This window comes from Neofelis nebulosa, chromosome 13 (genome assembly GCF_028018385.1).
Source record: "Neofelis nebulosa isolate mNeoNeb1 chromosome 13, mNeoNeb1.pri, whole genome shotgun sequence".
NCBI lineage: Eukaryota > Metazoa > Chordata > Mammalia > Carnivora > Felidae > Neofelis > Neofelis nebulosa.
The window spans coordinates 37,469,695-37,489,976 of NC_080794.1; the positions used below are offsets into that span (position 1 = coordinate 37,469,695).

The 20,282-nt window shown below is 51.5% G+C and overlaps 1 protein-coding gene and 1 long non-coding RNA gene across 3 annotated transcripts; one reads left to right on the forward strand and one right to left on the reverse strand.

Annotated features, from left to right (window-relative positions):
• Positions 1-841: 841 nt before the first annotated feature.
• On the reverse strand, positions 842-13,274 carry LOC131492824 (uncharacterized). The gene is made up of 3 exons (XR_009252307.1): positions 13,190-13,274; positions 8,316-11,727; positions 842-1,854 (listed from the first exon to the last, which is right to left on the reverse strand). It is a non-coding gene; the product is annotated as an uncharacterized LOC131492824 (long non-coding RNA).
• A 356-nt stretch (positions 13,275-13,630) lies between these two features.
• Positions 13,631-15,863, forward strand: DDIT4 (DNA damage inducible transcript 4). 2 transcript variants are annotated; one of them, XM_058696643.1, is made up of 3 exons: positions 13,631-13,768; positions 13,893-14,154; positions 14,454-15,863. In XM_058696643.1, exons 2-3 carry the CDS (start codon positions 13,953-13,955, stop codon positions 14,945-14,947), a joined length of 696 nt encoding a protein of 231 aa, XP_058552626.1. In that variant the 5' UTR covers positions 13,631-13,768; positions 13,893-13,952; the 3' UTR covers positions 14,948-15,863. The 2 variants fall into 2 exon arrangements, with proteins under 2 accessions (XP_058552626.1, XP_058552627.1); XM_058696644.1 differs by having other exon boundaries at positions 13,633-13,768; positions 13,917-14,154.
• The last annotated feature ends 4,419 nt before the right edge of the window (positions 15,864-20,282 follow it).

The window sequence follows — 20,282 nt, forward strand, 5'->3', positions numbered from 1 at the left end:
ATGCGGCCCCTCAGAGGAGGGCTCTTACCCAGCTTGCAATGGAGACAGTATTACCATTGGACTCAGGCTTAGAGCAAGTGTTTATGAGATAAATGAGCTGCTGTCTTAGAAATCACAGAACATTCCTCATCTTTGACCTTCTCTAGGCTCTTACTGGCTTATCTGAGCCAAGAAACTTCTCCGTGCCCCTACTGAGCTCCCTCTCCCCCCAATCTCCATGAACAGCATTGTTCTGGCTTCCTTTGCTCCGGGTCCTGGGAAGGGGCTTCATCTCCGGAAGGGGCCAGAAGTCCTGGCCTTTCACCCACGGCCTGGACATCAGCCCACAAGAGCAAGCAGGAGGAGGGCGGGGACCCAGGCGGCACACCACAGCAGCCTTTGGAAAGGCAGACCTCCTCCAGCCGGCTTTGGCTTTGGCCCCTCCTCACTCTGTTTGTTTCCACGCTGCAGCCAGAACGGTTTGTACCCTAAGGATGGTGAGGCGGCCAAGGAATCCGTAGGGTCCTAAAGGTCAACCTTCTTCGTTTTCTTGCCCTTGTTCCCAAAAGTCAGTTTCCTGGCCTTGGGCTCCTTGTCCCCTGCCCAGGGTCACCAGCACTGTGGGGGTGAGTCACCTTGAATGAGACCCCCACATCCTACACTGTGTTTCTCACATTCCACCTCCACTTTGGTACCGTGTCTCCACAGTAACCGCCCTTTTCCCCATTCGGACCCACATAGCCTTCTCAGACTCTTCCTCCACCTTTCTAGGTCCTGTCAGGGCCCTCTCACTGTGCAGTCTCCACTGCTCCAGCCCCACCCCCACCTCTTTACCCACCCCACCCCCCACCCCACCCCCCAATTCTGCAACAGCAAAACACAAAAACAAAAAACTCTTGTGAAAGTACTGCGTTCCTGGTCAAAATTCAACAGTGCATAAGGTGCAAAGTGAAAAAGTAAAACCTCGCCCTCCCCTCCATCCCTCAGAGATAACATCTGTGAATAGTTTTTCCAGCATCCTTCTAGTTGTTTTCTCCACACAGTTCAACGTGTGTCTGCAGGGGAGTGTCCTGTTTTTGCTTCAGAATGAGATTAGAGGACACAAACTGTTCTGCAACTTGTTCTTTTTACCTAGCAATATATCTTGGACATCTCTCCGAAGTCTACCTCCCTCTTTTTCACACCCACATAACATTCTGTGGCGTGGAGATAGTAGTTCTTTAACCATTCTCCTGCTGTGACCCTTCAGTGGTTTTCAGGTTTTGCAATCACTGTCTAACTGGTTCCCTGCCCCAGGCCTCCGACCTCCCGTCTGTCCTTCCCAGGTCGCTTGACAGCAACAACACTGGGCCTGTCGGGCGTTCCTGACTCAACCATCTTCCTTGTGTGAGGCTATTCACTAGGTGTCTCATCTCCCTTCCTAACCTTAAGCTCCTCAAGACAGGGCACTCGAGGCTTGTCAACTCTATGGTTTTTGATCCAATCTCAGTGCTGCCCTAGGCACACATGAGGAGGTTCTCAGGCCATACGGATACTTATTTTTTCCTGCTCATATATATTTATTGGCAACTCTGTGGACCTGCCCTGCACTAGAGCTCCAGGATGAAACAGATACAACCCCTGGTCTCCTGAAGCTTGCAGTTTAGTTGGAAAGACAGGCATTGGGGGCCCACACAGATACATACCCGTATAATTCCATACTGACCGAGTGCCTTGAAAGGAAACAACAGAGGAGAAGAAGGGATGGGGCCACCAGGGAAGGCCTCTCTGAAGAGGCGATGAGGTGAAGGGAGAGAGGGCCAGTGTAAGCCAGTGGACTGTGGGATCTGGTTCCCATTCAGGGTTGCTTTGGATACTTCCCTTTGGTCTTCTCATCTGACAAGAAGGGAAATCCCCCTTTCAGTTTTGACTTTCTGTGACAGTAATAAATGCTATCAGAGTTCACAGGAAGCAAGTTCCCCACTGCCTGGGAGGGGGCAGGGGAGACTTCCCACAGATTTCACATTGACCCTGAGTCACATGTAGGCTCTAGTTCCATTCAATTCTGGGCCAAATACTTGCTGAGCATATCTAACATACAGAGGTAGGTGTGTGTGTGTAGGTGTGTGTGTGTGTGTGTGTGTGTGTGTGTGTGTGTGTGTGTGTAGGTGGTGGTGGTGTTAGTGGGTGTTTAAAGATTTAAAATACATGAAGGAGTTTACAGTGTGATGTGGCCTCAGACCCAGGATGGGATCATTTCAACACACGATGTCAAGTGAGGAGAGAGGAACACATCCCAGCCCTCTGAACTGAGCAGGGCTTCAAAGTCAGGCAGGTTTGGGTTGGACTCCCTGTCCTTACTCCCCAGCAGGGGAACATGGAGATTCCCACCTATGTTCAAAGAGGGCTCCTGGAGGGCCCTGAACTTGAGACCAGCCTGCAGTCAGAGCGAGAAGGAGCTAGAAAGGCATCCAGGAAGAGTAATTAGTGTGAAGACAGGAGCCAGCTGGAAGGGAAGACACTTGACAGCACAGAGGAAAGACTCCCCACACGGCACAGGGAACCTGGGTGAAGTGAATTATACCGGCATTGAAAGAAAAACCCAAGCAAAAAAGAATAGTTTAAGGAGTGCGAGTATCCTCATTCTCCTTCCAGGCCAAGGATTTCATACTCTACTCGAGAGGTCACCAGATAGGACAAGACAGAAATCTGCTGTTACCTCTGCCAGTCTCACGTCCAGGTCTATGTACCTGTTTCTCTTTAGTGTGATTAAAAATACTGTAAATTATATGCTTATACTTTGATGTCCTCCTTTATGATCTACGGTACATGGCTGTATATATTTTGCACATCTACATACATATTACTGTGCAAAGTTGTATACACAAAGCCCTGCATACTGTACTTTATGGAAAATTTAAGAGCGTTTCAGAGGTAATTAGAGCCATATGTGATTTTCCCCTCCTAGGCTGTGGGAGGAAGATGAATCTAGAGATAGCAAGGGGCTGCCCTAAAGGCTCGCTAGGCCAAGGGAAGGAGACAGACTTGCTCTAAGGACAATGGGGAGGTATTAAAAGGTTCAAGAGGGAGGCCTTAGTGATGTTGAACAAAGGTAATATCAAGAGAAATCGCCAGGCTCTTCCTGTTTCTACTTAAAAAAAAAAAAAAAAACAGTTGCCTCCAGAATTGGAGCAGTAAATCCTAGCTACTTCCGTCCACAATTCATCTCTGTGCCTCACTTGCTCTGTCTGTAAAGGGAAACCTCACCGGCCAGAGAGCGGGGCCCCGGCAGGACCACAAGATCAACTTTCGCTGTAATGGGAGGCCCAGAGGCTAAGGGGGCTTTAGGCCAGCCTCAGCAAAACCCAGTAACATTGCTGTCAAATCTGAATGTCATTTCTTGCCTCCAGGGCTGGCCAGCTCTGGAGTTGGTGCTTCAGGATTAGGATCCCGTTCTCTGGGGAAACAGCTTGGGGAAGCTCCTGCAAGACCTACTGATGTCCTTCTTTCCAGGATCAGAGACTCTTAAAACTTTCCAGGAGATTGAGGCAACACGCCTCATTGTGCAGCCCTCAGCAAATGCAGCAGCTGCACCAAGTGCTAAAGAAAAGCTCCCATAATAACCATGTGTGATAATAAAAAAGATAAAGAGGCAAATAGGTATGTAGGTCAGCTCAAAAATAGCCACCCACCCGTTTGGCCTGGGTAACCGTTTATGCCAGGTGGGTACAAAGGGTTTTCTTCCTTCCCCTCCCCAGCTGATCATTCTCTGCTCTTTTCAAGGTTGCCGTAAATAAAAGTCCCTTCCTGTGCGAGCTGGAGGTGGCCTGGGCGGCTCTGGCCTGCAGCCTTCCAGGGGCAGGCACTGCTCTCTGCACTCCCTCCATCAAACAAATCCTGGGGTCAGAGGGCACAGGGCTTGGCCTCTCTGACGCGGGTTCTTGGGGCTAAGTCAGGGTTTGGGGTGATGACTCACAGACGCTCCCCCCACCGCCCCTCTAGGTTTTGCGTGCACCCAGGAGGCCTCCCCTACACCAACAGAGAACGCTTTGTTAGCGGACCCGGTCGGAGGAGAGTTACAGCCTCAGGGTTGTAAGGGCCTCCTCTGCCTCTCCCTCCTCCCCCACTTCCCCCTCTTCTGCCCTCAACAGAAAGGCGCCGGCCCCTTCGCCCTGCCCCCACCCGGCAGCCCCGCGACCTGAGCGAAACGCTGAGCTCAGCATCTGTGGCGGGACAGCGTTCCCCCGGACGGTAGGAGGAGTCTCTTTCTTCACGGGGGGCGGGGCCGGAGTCGGCCCCGCCTTTCTCTCAGTCCCACTCTTCTCCCCCACCGGTCCCCCAGAAGCACGTTCTCCAAGTCACGTCCCGGCTTACCCCGTAGGGGGTCCGCGGAGACAAACCTACCCTCCCCGCCCCCCATTCAGCTGCTCTGCATCTGTCACCTCCACGGCCGGGCTCCCCTGAGGGCTCACCTCGGCGGGATGGGGGGAGGAGGGGAGAGCAGGGGGTTCTTCCCTTCCCCCATCCCGGCTGGCCCCACTGCAGACCGCTGCTATAGATATCTGGGGAAGTCGGTTCAGCTCTTGTGTGCACCTCTTCCCAGAGCAGAATCTGAAGATCTAGAATTTTTTGTGTTTCTCTGCGTTTGTTTTTTAAGCACAAAAAGATTCGGCACTGGCTCCTGGATTCCTGTGCCAAAGCCAGTCCTTTGTGGGTTACAAAAGGGACGCTGTGGGGAGGGAAAGAGCCCACTTTTGGTGCACCACTTCCCAGATTGGCCTTCCTAGAGGGGACCCGAGCCATCAGGAAGGATACCTGGAGGGGGGGTATGTGGTGGACTGTCACTTCTGGGTCTGAGGGTGTCTAGCTAAAGAGAAACCCGTTGGGTGGCAGTCTGCTTTGTTATTGAGTCAGCACTGCCGGGCCCTGCTGAATTCTGCAGGGGGAGGCAGAACCCTATTAGATAACACAAGGACCAACCCAGGAGAGAAAGTTTTTTTGTTAACAACAACATAGCAATTCCAGGTGCTCACTCTACCTCTTCTATACCACCACTCTCCAACACGCAGTGCCCCCCATTTCCAGCCATACAGTCCCCTTTGGCTCACAACTAAGCCTGTCAGTGGGGTGGGGTGGCGTTAAGGAAACGAGCCTAGATCTAGAGTCATGGCTCCAACCTGAATGACTGTATGACCTTAGGCAAGTCACTGCGCCTATCTGAACCTGTTTTCTTACCTGTAAAAGGACACTGGTGAGGCACCAGTACACTATACAGTATTAGTTATTTTTATTGGTGGCGTTATGAAAATACTTTAGAACATGGAAGTGCTCTTAAAACCACAAAGAGCTCCAGAAAGGTCACAGATCTTTGTGAGCACGTGGCAAAGTTGCCAGGTAGAACTGGCAGTTCCCAATCACCTGCCAGCCAAGGAATTTCAGAAAAAAGCCTAGTAGACCCTGGGCAGCTGCCTTTCGCATAGACCTGTGTTTCCCAAACCTTTGGCTACTAAAAACACACTTCTGAGTGAAATTACAGACAGGCTTGGCAGGGGGGTGAGGAAGTGGTGCAAGCCCGAGAAAAGAAAGTTCCTAAAGACTGAATGAGGTCTAACTGCCAGGAGAGTGGGAGATCTCAGGCAACACTTAGGCCTACTCACCCTCCTGCTCGGTTCCTTGTACATAAAGTGGGCAGGTGGGAAGGCTGGAAGAGGTACTCTTCCAGGGCCCTCGGGCCCTAACATTCAAAGACTTTAAGGTTCATTCCACTGACAGAAAGATTCTGACAGTGAGAGAGGGTCAACTGGACCTCTCTGCTGAGCATTCTAATCCAGCCTCATTCACCTCAACCCCTTGGGGTACCCATTGGGGTACCCAGAGGCTAGACAGCCCTCCTGGTGTCTTGTTTCTCAAAAAGCAAAATTAGTGAGCTCATTTTACAGTCCAGGCAAGCTGTGAGCCTGGATTCAGGCTGTCCCCATTGTGGCAGCTCAGATCTTTCTTGTCACCCCCACCCCCACCCACCCCCCCCACCTTGAAGAACAAACCCACTCTGACCCCTCCTTCCCTTTTGATATACGGCAATTGGAAACCCTCAAAAGGCAAGAAAACTCTAAGGGCTGGACCTGGAGCGCCTGTTTCTATCTTCCTGGGCAGACATCTTCCAGATGGTCCACCCCGCTACAGGCCAGGCCTGGGAGTTTTAGAAAAGCATTTCCAGGGAACTCGTGATTTTTCCTTCACTACAATCCTTGTGGAAGTTAAAGAGGCCTTTGAGACGCTCTAGTTCTGGGTTTTCTTTTTTTTTTCAACGTTTTTTTTTTATTTTTTTTTATTTTTGGGACAGAGAGAGACAGAGCATGAACGGGGGAGGGGCAGAGAGAGAGGGAGACACAGAATCGGAAACAGGCTCCAGGCTCCGAGCCATCAGCCCAGAGCCTGACGCGGGGCTCGAACTCACGGGACTGCGAGATCGTGACCTGGCTGAAGTCGGATGCTTAACCGACTGCGCCACCCAGGCGCCCCTAGTTCTGGGTTTTCAAAACTGGGGTATGAAAATCCCAACACTACATGAAACCACAGGATAATCGCAGTGTCTTTTTTTTATTAAAAGGTTTTACCAGCAGGGGCAGGGTGGGGTGGCACCTGGGTGGCTCAGTCGGTTGGGCATCCAACTTCGGCTCTGGTCATGACCTCACAGTTGGTGGGTTCAAGCCCTGCATAGGGCTCTGTGCTGACGGCTCAGAGCCTGAAGCCTTCTTCAAATTCTGTCTCCTTCTCTTTCTGCCCCTCCCATGCTCATGCTCTGTCTAGCTCTGTCTCTCAATAATAAATACATGTAAAAAAAAAAATTTTTTTTAAAGGTTTTACTGGGTTGTTTGTTCGTTTGTTTTGGGAGGGGAAGGGAGAAATTAAGTAATATTAACTGATGATTTAAAAGTTTGCTACTAGGGGCACCTGGCTGGCTCAGTTGGTAAAGAATACATGTGACTCTTGAACTCCGGGTCATGAGTTTGAGCCCCATGCTGAGGTTACTTAAAAAATAAGTAAAAGTGGGGGTCCTGGGTGGCTCAGTCGGTTGAGCATCCGACTTTGGCTCAGGTCATGATCTCACAGTTTGTGGGTTCGAGCCCCACATCAGGGTCTGTGCTGACTGCTTGCTCAGAGCCTGCAGCCTCTTCAGATTCTGTGTCCTTCTCTCTCTCTGCCCCTCCCCGCTCATGCTCTGTGTCTCTCAAAAATAAATAAATGTTAAAAGAAAATTAAAATAAATAAAAAGCTTGCTACTAAAATTAACACAGATTAATTACAGATAACATGTAAAAAGAGAATGCAAGATTGCATTATTTGTTTTTTTTTTTTTAATTTTTTTTTTCAACGTTTTTTATTTATTTTTGATACAGAGAGAGACAGAGCATGAACGGGGAAGGGGCAGAGAGAGAGGGAGACACAGAATCGGAAACAGGCTCCAGGCTCCGAGCCATCAGCCCAGAGCCTGACGCGGGGCTCGAACTCACGGACCGCGAGATCGTGACCTGGCTGAAGTCGGATGCTTAACCGACTGCGCCACCCAGGCGCCCCAAGATTGCATTATTTGTAAAAAAAAAAAAAAAAAATACTGGAATTCAAAGACATGTCATGCCTCCAAGAAGCTGCTTCAGGCCACAGCACAGTGGCTACATAACCTGAACTCAGGTTAGGTTATTCCTGTCCCCTCACAAGGCCAGAAATCAAGGGACATTTAGCTTAGGCCTTGGGCACTAACTGGAGAGGGGTGTTGCCTCTGGCCTTCCCTCCTCTTTGTTTTCTTTCCTCTTAAGGGTTCAGAAGCCCGAGTGGGAGAGGGATCCTGGGAAGCTGGCTGAAAGCTCACCCTGGAACATATGGGATTCCTTCCTGAGAGGCATCCCGGTGGATTAGTGAGAAAAGAGCCGGTGTCCTGGAGTCTGGCTGCGTCCCCTAGGACCCCTTGACCCCTCTGGCTATGTGGGAAACAAGGCGGGGAGCAGTGGAAGTCTGGTAAGCCTCTGTGCCTCTCACCACTGCTGGGGTAAAGGGAGGTCTGTCAGGATCCTCCACCAGGCTATCCCACTAGCTCTCAAAAACCCCATCCTTTGACATGGTGGTTTATTGAGCCAGCCCTTTGTGGGGTTCCCCCTGCCCTTGCCCTGTTCCTGAAGGAAATGACTTGTGAAACCTAGGGGCCCAGAAGAACTAGCTGGCTGTGAGCTCACCATGACCCTGTGTGGGCCCAGTCTTCACAACTGCACGCCACGTCACCTGCCCCTAACCCACCCCAACCCACAGGCAGGCCCTTTCATAGGCTGGGGAGCCAATCCAGCATTTCTTTGAGGACCTACCTTTCTTTCTGAGAGGCCAGCAGACATTCCAACTAAAACGGAGCCGAGCGTCAGGATCGCCTAGGGGGCTGTTGTACGAAAGGGCCCCACACAGACCTACCAAATTAAAATAGGGGGTGGAGAGATGAGAATCTATGGTAACAAGTTCCCCAGATGATTCTAATTATCAGTTGGGCTTGAAAGCCATTGGTTGAAAGGATTCCTGGACTCACTCTGGGCCTCAATTTCCTCATCTGTAGAATGGTACTGTTTTCATTCCTCAGGGTATAGATGGTAGTTTTTAAGACATATTCTTTTTAAGCCTATACAATACATTGTATTGTTAGTATTTCCATTTCAAAAAATAATTTCATTTGCAAAAAGACTACCCACTGAGTTTTTAGTTCTTCTTGCAACAGTGCAATCAAAATCCTACCTGAAGCCCTGGGCTGTCAATAGCTTTTCACAACCCTCCTAATAAACTGGGTGCACTTACAGCCCTGCTTATTTTGACAAGGTCGTTTGTTGTTTTTCAAGTAAAAAAGCCGCAGAAGTCCTGGGAACACTTTTGCTGGCTCCACTGTCTCCACCTCCTACCACACCCCTCCACCCTCTCCCCACCGCCCTGACCCACTGGCTCCTCCCACCACCTCCACTACCCTCAATGAGATGTTTCCAAAGAACTGCGAAGGTGCCCAAGCTGAGCCTTGCAGGCAAGCTGGCTGTCCTTCAGGGGTTCCCATCCTGACTTCTAGGGTTCCCACCCCAAGATCTGGTTTAACTTCCCAATCTCGACTCGGGCGACTTGCCAGACTGAGGCCCTGGGAATCGGTGCGCTGGACAAAAACCGCCTGAACCGGGAGAGGCAGGAGGCCAGGAGTGAGTGCTCATTGACTTTCAATTGCAGGCTGTGGCAGGTCCCACGGGAATAGAGCAGGGCCCGGGAAGAGGCAGTGTCTGTGTGGTCAGGGCTCTGGCCACAGTGACTGGGACATGGGGCCTGGTTACCAGCTCCAGAGGCCTGAGTCACTCAGGACCCAGGACGTGACACTAGGCCACTCCTGCTCAGAGTTCAGCCAGTCTCCCCGTGGTTGTCTTGCTGTCCATGTTGCACATTACGTCTATGTGACCCGTGCTCCCTAGAGCACAATTCCCTAGAAGACATATGTAAATGCACAGACTCAAAAGCGAAGGATGCCCTCTGGAGTTGGGCAAAGGAGCAACCCTATTCCAACAAGGGAATGTAAACTTCAAAAGGATTTTGACGAGAGTGACCCAGCGCTTGGATCTGGGGTCTCCTTTGAGGTAATAAAGATGTTTTGGAATTAGAGATAGTGGTTGCACAACGTTGGAAATTAATTGAATGCCACTGAATCGTTCACTTTAAAATTGTTCATCGTGGGGCACCTGGGTGGCTCAGTCAGTTAAGCTTCCAACTTTGGCCCAGGTCATGATCTTGCAGTTCATGAGTTCGAGGCCCCTGTCAGGCTCTGTGCTGACAGCTCAGACCCTGGAGCCTGCTTTGGATTCTGGATCTCCCTCTCTCTCTGCCCCTCATCCCCTTTGCTCTGTCTCTCTCTCTCTCTCTCTGTCTCAAAAATAAAAATTAAAAAAAAAATTGTGAATGTGTATGTGAATTTTATGTCAAAAGATTTTTTTAAGTATTTTGAAGCACTTGAAGGTAAAGTACTAATTGCTTGAAAAGATTCCCCACATCAGCCCTCTACACAATGTCCCCTCTCTCCCCAGCTTCCTTGGGTTGTATGCTATCTTCCAATTGGAGAACTAAATTGGGGCCTTAGAAGCCCCACTCCCAGACCTGAGCTGAGAAACGAGGAAAAGGTTCAGATACATCCAAGACTTTGGGCAGCACTTGTCAGAAGGAGGATAGAAACGTAGCATCCGGGTATTCTGAAGGTCCACCCCAAAGGCCCACCTTGGTCTTGGGAATCCAGATGTAGGTCTACAATTCTGGGAAAATTCACCTTCTTGCTTTATCCATCCATCCATCCATCCATCCATCCATTCATCTGTTCATCCAAGGAATGTTCACTGAGCCTTTACTATGTGCTGTCCACTGGAAGTTAAGGAGAGTAGAACACCATCCTCAAGAAGCTCATAGTCCAATAAGAAGACTAAAGTGGAAACAATTATTAACAAGAGATATACACAGGTATAAGGATGACATGAGGAGGGTCACCTAAGGGATGGGAGGGTGGGGGTGGGCGTGCTGGGGAAGGCTTCTTGGCTGCAGGGATGCCAGAGCTGGGTCTCCAAAGCTTCAGGCAGGGGCATGTTCAGGCAAGTCTGACCTGCAGCCAGCTTAGGCCCAAGGGGAGTAGTAGGGAGAGAGAAGCACACCAAATGCAGGGTTTATGGGATATTTGAGGTCTCCAAGGAGGCCTGGCTTAGAGGTGAGGAGACTGAGCTTCCTCCTCCCCCAGGAGTTGCACATTTTAGGTGTTTGCCACACCCCCATCTGCTTCAATAGTGGGAGGGGTAAGTGGGGTGGTAATGAAGACTTTGCAGCCCCAGCCAGATGGAAGGGATCCTACCCTTCCCTTCCCCTCACACGATGGATCAACGCCCTTTACCCTGACTCCACAGAGGGGCTAACAGTTAAGAAATTCCTCTTCCAGGTCCAAAGGTTCTCCTGGAAGACAATGGTATGGGGCTTTGAGCCCTCCTTCACAGGGGAGAAGGGGGTCAGTGAGGAAAGTCTTTTGGAGCCTCCCCGGCCCCCAGGCCTCCTTGTAGGTGATTGTTTATTCTGCAGCCCACCCCTTCTGCTCTGGGAGAGACGTCCAGGTCTAAGACTGCTGGTCCTTTTTTCCATATTTTTAGAAAACACAATGAGGCAACAACATTAGTGGATTTCTTTTGAAAAGAAACAAAATTACTCAGTGCCCATTAACACAGGCCTTCCCATTTGGGAAAAACTTGGCAATAACAGAATGAGACAGTGAATGATAAAATGTGCTTAGTACACTGCTTCATGACCATGTTTTGCTGCCATACAAATAACACACACATACACACACTGCACAGCCCACACTTACGCTGCATATACTCCACATATAAACCACATTCACAATTCATATATACCACACACACAGTTCACATACACCACACCATAACCAACACCCACTAAAATCTACACATACAGCACACTCACACCACAGATATTCCACACACATACACACAAAATACATACAAAGCACAAACCCTACACTGCAGACACACTGCACATATTCAACACACACACAAACACTCAAATGCACCACACAAATACCATATTGAATATGAATGGTTACTGGTGAACTGAGCTCTCCACACGGTCTCTGGATTCTTTTGCTTGTGAATATCCACTTTTTAAAAAACCTCTATTTTTCTTAGTGTTCCACATTTTTTTCTGAAATATTTCCTTTTTTCCCTGCCACAGAGAGAGGGAGAGAGAGAGAGAGAGAGAGAGAGAGAGAGATGAAAAAGAAAAACATCCCCAAACTATCTCCTTCTGTCTCAGGTGTCCCCAACCCAGTCTGTCTGGTGGGAAGAGGGAATTGTACTCTGATGGATTCATTCCTTAACCTTCTGTCCTGGCGACAAGGCCACATCCATAAGGGTCACCCCGCCTCAGTAAACTGTGATTTCAAGAGAATGTCACCTACCACCACCAGCCCTCCAAGCACTTCCCCTAACCCCCCTGACCCTGGTGTCTTTAAGGCTCCCAGTAAGTGACTGGAACTCGGAGGACAGGAAGAAAGGGCCAGTGTTCAGGCCTTAATCGCCCCAGCGGCCAAAAGACTATTCTGTTGTGCGGCAATCTTAACGCTATCTCCTAATCTGACTCCCCCTAATTTATTTTTTATCCATAAATTTGTCTCCATAATTGGTTCCTCCATCTGGAAAATGGGGGAGGGGGGGCGGTGCAGGGCCTCAATTCCGGTCCTTTCTGGTTCGAGTCACGGTTTGCCCGAAAGGCCCACGGGTCAGCCTTTTTTTTTTTTTTTTTTTTTTTTTAATTAGGTGGGGGTGGGGATGGCAGGGGCCCGACCTCCAGCAAGTGTCATCTGTCACGCGCAAGCCCGCCCCCGAGGCGAGGCCTGCCAGTCGGATCTGGTTAGGCTCCCGGAGTGGGAGCGTCTGCTGTAAATTTGGTTCCCTCTTCTATCAGGATCCCGGTGTCCCAGATTGATAAGGCTTTAAAGACGTAAAGTCCGAACCTCCTCCCACCCTCAGTAATCATTATTCGTCCCCGAGCACTGCCATCAAGCCAGATATCCTGCGGCCCCGCCTGAATGACGAAACAGGGGATGGCCATTGCACTCCCGGACTTTTCCGGAGATCTAGTCCTTGGTCCTGATGCAACTCTCCGGTTCTTTTACACAAAGCGCCTTGGAAGGAGGGGCGCTAGGACCCGGCAGACGCCCGAGGACTCTCGGGTACAGAGGGCGGGGGAGACACCACCAAACCACTGTCGGTTTGTAGGGCCCGCGGAGGGCCCTTGTGTTCATCGAATTTGAGTCCCCGTTCTCAGACCCAAGACCAGGCGCTAGGAACCCGAGCCCAACAAACCTCTTCTAGCCACCCTCGCCAAACTCTCTCCTTGGAAGCAGTTGGGGGTGGGAGCGGACACGATCTAGCGGACGAGGATCATATGTGGGGGAGGGGGGGGCATGGACCTCCCCCATTAACCCACCCCCTGGGGCTGTAGAGTTAACAAACTGGTGGCGCTGCAAGAGAGCTCGGTGCTGGGACCAGCCCTGCCTGGACCCCATCCCCATATTCCGACCCTATGCAAGGCCGGGTTAGCGTGGGGTATGTGCGCGAGGTCCGGCCGGGTTAACGTCTGCTCCCCGCGCCGCCATCCCACAGGCATCCACCCGAGCGCTTACTTGTGCCTGTAGTCTCAGGTTCCCAGACGCTGGGGGCAACCGTTTTCCCGGCCCGCCGCCCCCTCAAGTTCCCCTGCCTTTCCCCCCGCGCGGTCACGGCTACCCCCTCCCCCAGCAACAGGACCCTATAATAAACAAGTCGTTCCTTGATCCTCCCCTGCCGTGAGCGCCCTCGGGGACCTTGGCAGCTGCAGCCGCCGCGGATCCCTTCCAGAAAGGGGGCGTGGCCGCGGCGCGGGGTTCGGCTGGGAGCGTTCTGGGGCTCAGCGGGGGCGGGGCCAGACCTCTGTCACCGGGCAGGAGAGAACGTTGCGAACGTGCGCCCGGAGCCCATTGGCCGAGGAGGGCCACACTCCCGGATCTGGATTGGGCTGAGGCGCTGAGGAGGCGTGGCCTCTCCGCTCTAGTCCTTATAGGCCTCTCGGTGCTGGTGCTAGGGACCGCGGCAGGCCAAGGGGGAGGTGCGGGTGGGTAGAAGGGACAGGTCTGGGCAGTGCGCGGGGGTTGATACCAGTTCGCGCACCCATTCAAGCGGCAGTACGCACTTGTCCTAGCAGTTCTCGCCGACCGAGCTAGCTGGTAAGTGTCCTTTCAGTATGTACTGATTCCTGCGTGGGGAGGCCTCAATCCTGAGGGTCCGAGCGCTCTCAGTCTGGTCCAGCCCCCAGACTGACGCCGGGTCCGTGCGCCTCCTGTCTTACAGCGTTTTCTGCGTTCCTGCATCCAGAGCTCAACTGCAAACGTCCTGGCGTCCGTCCTCATCATGCCTAGCCTTTGGGATCGCTTCTCATCGTCCTCCTCCTCTTCATCGTCGTCCTTGTCCCGAACTCACACCCCAGATCAGCCGCCGCGCTCAGCCTGGGGGTCGGCGGCCCGAGAAGAGGGTCTTGGTCGCTGCGCGAGCCTGGAGAGCTCGGACTGCGAGTCCCTGGACAGCAGCAACAGTGGCTTTGGGCCGGAGGAAGGTAAGCCGTGGGCGGAGACTGGACGCGACTCACGGGGCCCGGGAGGTGAAAAAGCACCGCTCTGGAAGGGGTCAACGCCGCCTTGTCTTCCTATCCCATCAGAACCCTGATTGCGGAGGGGTGGCGGGATGGAGGACGGAGATTGGAGTATAGGGTACAAGTGTGGGGCAGAAACTGAGGCACAGAGTGGGAAGGAGTGTTGGTTTCTTAACGCAAGAGCACCCCCCCTCCCCCCCCCCCCCCCCCCCCGCCTTTGGAGCTGTTCTTATATCCCTCCCTTGTGTGCTCTCCCTTACCAGACTCGGCATACCTGGATGGGGTGTCCCTGCCCGACTTCGAGCTGCTCAGCGACCCTGAGGATGAGCACTTGTGTGCCAACCTGATGCAGCTGCTGCAGGAGAGCCTGTCCCAGGCGCGGCTGGGCTCACGGCGCCCAGCGCGCCTGCTGATGCCCAGCCAGCTGGTGAGCCAGGTGGGCAAGGAACTACTGCGCCTGGCCTACAGCGAGCCGTGTGGCCTGCGGGGGGCGCTGCTGGACGTCTGCGTAGAGCAAGGCAAGAGCTGCCACAGCGTCGGCCAGCTGGCCCTCGACCCCAGCCTGGTGCCCACTTTCCAGCTGACCCTCGTGCTGCGCCTGGACTCACGCCTCTGGCCTAAGATCCAGGGGCTGTTCAGCTCTGCCAACTCTCCCTTCGTCCCCGGTTTCAGCCAGTCCCTGACGCTGAGCACGGGCTTCCGAGTCATCAAGAAAAAGCTGTATAGCTCCGAGCAGCTGCTCATTGAGGAGTGTTGAACTTGAGCCTCGGTGGGGGGTGGGGGGGGGCCTACCCGGGGCTTACCCTGCCCCCACGCCAGAGACCACTCAACTTTTGATTTTGAGGTGGAGGTTGGCAGGCAGGGGCTGAGGGATTGACGCCTGTGGTTAGCAAACTGACAACAGCCACCTGAGGGGAGGAAGGTGGAGGTGGGGGGAACATTGTGTTTCCTAGGAAGCTCACTGAGGTGTGCAGGTAGCTCCCGGTTGGGGGCCTATGCCCCTCAGTACTGTAGCATGAAACAAAGGCTTAGGGGCCAACTGGGCTTCTGGCTGGATGTGTATGTAGCATGTACCTTATTATTTTTATCGTTACTGACAGTTAAGACAACAGTGGTGTGACAGCCAGGTGAGCAGCTGGGCTGCACTGGCCTTTGCAAGGGGTTGTGTGCTCCTGGTAGCAGCCCTGGTGGGAGGGGGGAAGTCAAGGCGGTTTTGTGTATCTCATGGTCTGAAGGGGCCAAATGTGTTCTTTGTTTTTGTACCTTTGGTTTTGGTTTTTGTTTTTGTTTTGATCAGAGCTTCACTACTGACCTGTTCTAGGCAGCTATCTTACAGACGCATGAATGTAAGAGTAGGAAGGGGTGGGTGTTGGGATCACTTGGGGATCTTTGACACTTGAAGAAAAAATACACCTGGGAGCTGCATTTGCCCCTCCCTCCCCTCCCCCAATGTGTACTGGGGAGTTGACCAGTACATCCCTGTGAGGGGATGGGGCCGATTGGGGTGGGGTGGGGGGCTGGAACCCCTCCCCCAGAAGAGTGCCATCTGGGTCTTCCATCTAGAACTGTTTACATGAAGATACTCGCTGTTCATGAATACACTTGATGTTCAAGTATTAAGACCTATGCAATATTTTTTACTTTTCTAATAAAAAAAAGGTTTGTTAAAACAATTGAGTCTCGTCAGTGCTGTGAAATAAAAGAGGGGGATGGTTGCCGGTAAAAGGCAAGTTTCTTCAGACTCGGGTCCACCCGTGTGTTGCTCTGTCCTTTTCCGGGGCTGCCTGCCAGCCTGGTAATGGAGGTATGTGGATTGTGTGCCATCTGTGCCAAGAACCCTGGCTCCCATGGCTGGCTGATGCTACCAGGGAAAAGTGCTGGAAAGCCCTGGAAGGTGAGGCGTTGAGTCAGACCTCCCACCGAGCTCAGTAGGGAGAGCTCACCTGGTTGCTCTGGGTTAGAAGGCCCGGGTACAGTGTATAGAAGCCCAAGGCACTTAGAGAAACTCGAAGGACTTCCAGAGACTTCTTTTTCCTCCTATGAAAAAGTTACAGTTCCATTTGTTATGCAGTCACGAAAATCACAAAATTGATCTCTGAATGTAAGAGGCTAGGGAGCAGGAGCACCAAGAAATGGAGTTAGTTCTAGCCTCTTACTAGACCAAGAACCTAGGGCACCTAGGAGTATGGCTTGCTCCTGGGAGGAGGTGTGGCCCTGGCAGGTGCAGAATGGACAAGGCACACAGACACACATGCACATGGAAGCAGAAAAGGAGGGGGTGGTGAGGCCTTCTGAGCAAGGGGACCGCAGGCCTATCTAAGGGAATTCCTTGGGTGACTGGGACTCATTGCCCTCTCTGGGCCCCAATTTCCTTATCAGTGAAATAGGGATTGGGCCAGATGAAGGCCAAGGCCCTTCCCACTTCTCCCTCCCCTTGACCATTGTGGTGGGGGGTGGGGGGGGGGTGGCGGGTGTGGGCAGACCTCCCACACCGGCCTTTGGAAAGCTGTTATCTCCCTTGTTTCTCTTCCTGGTCCCAGGCAGGCCTTGTTTGCCCGATGTTAAAACAGTAGTTTTCCCACTTGAGTGTGTGGGGCCCAGGTTAAAACCCAGATCCCCGGGCTCTGGTGAAGATTCTGGCTGAGTGCACCTGGGGCAGGGCCCCAGGAACCTGCATTCTCGTCAGTGATTCTGACAAAGAGTCTCAAACTCTGGGATAGTTGAGAAGACTCACATCTCTTTGGTAGAGCTGGGTGACTTGTTCCCCAAATTGAATGAACTTGGGTTAGAACTGGATCTGAAAACGCTGGTAACAAATAAGTTGCCCAGAGCAGTTTTAGGAGAACCCTCACCCTCAATTTCTTAGCTCATCCTCCTGATAGCCACCCTGTGAAAGCTGGGTGGGATGGGGGTTAGTAATGTTTCACAGACTCGTAAACACAGGCCGCAGCCCTTGAATGACCGTCTTCTGACCGTGGCTGACCTCGTTCACTCTCGGCCCCTCAGGGTGGGAGCTGGGAGTGTACGGTGCTCAGCCTTTGGATGGTGTCTGGGCTCACTTTCCGGGGAATTAAGAGCAGCGCCAATGCTCACAGCTGTGTATCCCTTGCCACAAAGGAAGAACAAAGAAAACAACCATGCCCAGCTCCAAGACAGAGTCTTATTGGTACTTAGAGGCAAGAACTCGATGGCACAATAAACATTAACCCCTCTCCAAGACCAGGAGGCAGCGAGCGCACTTTTCTTCGTTTCTCTTTCTTTTTTAAATGTTTATTTATTTTTTGAGAAAGACACAGGGTGCAAGCGGGGGAGGGGCAGAGAGAGAGGGAGACTCAGAATGTGAAGCAGGCTCCAGGCTCTGAGCTGTCAGCACAGAGCCCAACATGGGGCTCATGACCTGAGCCAAAGTCGGATGCTTAACAGACTGAGCCACCCAGGGGCCCCTCTTCTTAGTTGGTCAGACTGAGGCCTGGACTCCCAAGAAAGTACAAGAAAGTACAGCTGAGTCGCCATCTCCCTGAAGCCAGACTGGCTTTCCTCATCATAGGGCTTGCAAATGCCCCCCAGCTGGACAGAAGGGCCCCCAGATGGGAGCTGGCAGTCTTTCTCAGACCCAACAGGGAGCTTTGTCCCAGGTATTGGGTGGGCTCTTGAAGAGAAGCTGGGAAAGATTCCTTTGTTGCTAAGACCAAAAGCTAATAAAGCTTATAGACTTACAAATAACATCCAACTTTGGAAAATGCTTCCAGGCTTATAAAATTTGTTCTGATTACCTTTCTTATTTCTATTTCCTAGCTCATCAGGGTATTACTCTAGAACCTACAATAGCTTCCTATTGTCAGATTCCACGGTCTGCCTTTCAAGACCTTTGATATTGGGCCCTACTTGCCCTATACAGGCTGATGGCCCACCACACTCCCTACCACTCCCTGTCTTTAGGTACAGGTCAGTATGGCCTGCTCCCTTCTCTGGACTGATTTTGCTCATTCCAGTGCCCTTCACCAGGGATGTCATCCCTCTGTCCTGCCTGCAAACCCTCCCCCTTCCTTTAAGACCCAGAGGGAGTTTCAGCCCTTTTATGACTCTCCTCTGCCTCCTCCTGCCTCCTCCTTCACAATCAGTGTTGAAAACTTTGCAGTTTCCTGATCTCATTTTATGCACTTGCTTCATATCTCCCGGTTCTTTAGGGGTACCCCCAGGTTCCCCTCAGGCCCTGGCTGGCTGACTGCTTGCTCATTCCCCTCTCCCTTGGCTCAAACAACACAAGATTCTCTCACCAGCCTCAGACCCTCAGGCTAAGAAGAGAGGAGGGCAGGGTAGAAATACTTTATTGTTTTATTACGCCTGCCACCCAGTTTAGAGGAATATTAAAGGCTAAGGTCCTGGAAGGGAAGTAGTGTCCCTAGTGGTTAAGGCCACTATGCTGTAGTTAGTGAAATCTGGGTTCGAATCCTGACTCAGACAGTTTTCTTCTTTTTTTTTTTTTAGCCAGTGACCTTGAGCGAGTCACTTTAAGTTACCTCATCTATAAAATGGGGATACTAGTGAAGAAATGTGTATATAAAGTCATAACTGGGGTTCACCATTGGCAGAGGAAGCCAGTAGTTGGGCAAGAGATGGGGGCCTGAGCTGTGGCAGAGCTGGCTTCAGAGTAGGGGACACCTTTGACCTCCTTCCCCTCTGGTCCTCCTTTCTTCTAACATCTTTCCAAGTCACCAACTTTTTTTTTCTTTTTTTAATGTTTATTTATTTTTGAGACAGAGAGAGAGAGAGAGAGAGAGTGAACAGGGGAGGAGCAGAGACAGAGGGAGACAGAATCAGAAGCAGGCTCTAGGCTCTGAGCCATCAGCACAGAGCTCAATGCCAGGCTCCAACCCACGAGCTGTGAGATCATGACCTGAGCTGAAGTTGGACGGCCAACCAGCTGAGCCACCCAGGCGTCCCTCAAGTCACCATCTTAACAAGAATTGTGTCAACATGTAACCTTAATACACCCCTGTAAAAAACACCATCTGGGGGGCTCCTGGCTGGCTCAGTCATCAGAGCATGCGAGTGAGTTCGAGCCCCACATTGGGTGTAGAGATTACTTAAAAATAAAATCTTAAACAAACAAACAAAAAACCCCTCCATCATTTGGGGGTAATGTGCTTAGACAGCCTCACTTCTAAGCTATATTCTTCTAAGCCTGGAACACATTAAGCACCTATATTAGGTTGCTTCACTTCCCCCTCACGGTGCAGAAGGAAATGCAAAGGCCCAGAGTGAGCAAGGCTGCAGGGCTCAGAAGGGAAGAGTGCCCTCCTCCCAGGCCTTCCACTCATTCCTCTGAGCCCTCCCTGGCTCCCAGGTCAGGGTGTGTGGGTCAGCCACATCTGCTTTTGCTGCTGGCAGGAGGCAAGTACCACTGGGGCAGCCCCGCGGAAGGCTGAGGAAACACACAGCACAGAAACCAGGTCCAATTAATAGATTATCACAGGACTCTGTAATTATCCTGAAAGGGGGCACTTTATGAAGGAATCACAAATTAGAAAACAGTCTCCTAAAACTCAGACACGTCCATGGAGGGGCCAAGCTGAGGAGTGCCCGTCTTGACCTCAACCATGGGCAGCTGCATGGAAACATCTGTGGCCATGTGGTGCTGATGGCTCTGAAGGCAGACGCTGATGGACTGTCATTTGATTACTGCGTTCATTCATTCAACTCGTATGTAATTAAGTGGCTCTGTGGGGCTGCAAGACAAAGTTAAGTGGGAACCCCTAAGACACATCAAAATTTTGAATTGACATCAAAATTCCCTCCCTCTCTCTCTCTTTCACACACACACACACACACACACACAAACACACACACACACACACGCTCACACATAACTACACACTCATTTACAAGAAAACCAGGGGGCATAAGGAGAAGAGAAAATGGGTACACACTCAATTTTTCCTATCCCTAACACCCCAGGAAAATATATCCAGCAATACAGAATGATTAAAACTGATTAAAGAAATTAATTAAACGATATACTTAAAATCGGTGAATTTTATTGAATGTAAATTATACCTTAATACCCAAATTTTTTTTTTTTTTTTCAGCAA

Bases quoted from the DNA above. Each gene is read 5' to 3' on its own strand.
- DDIT4 (XM_058696643.1), top strand. From the start codon at position 13,953: ATGCCTAGCCTTTGGGATCGCTTCTCATCGTCCTCCTCCTCTTCATCG. The intron at 14,155-14,453 runs GTAAGCCGTGGG...CTCCCTTACCAG, and splicing joins TGGCTTTGGGCCGGAGGAAG to ACTCGGCATACCTGGATGGG.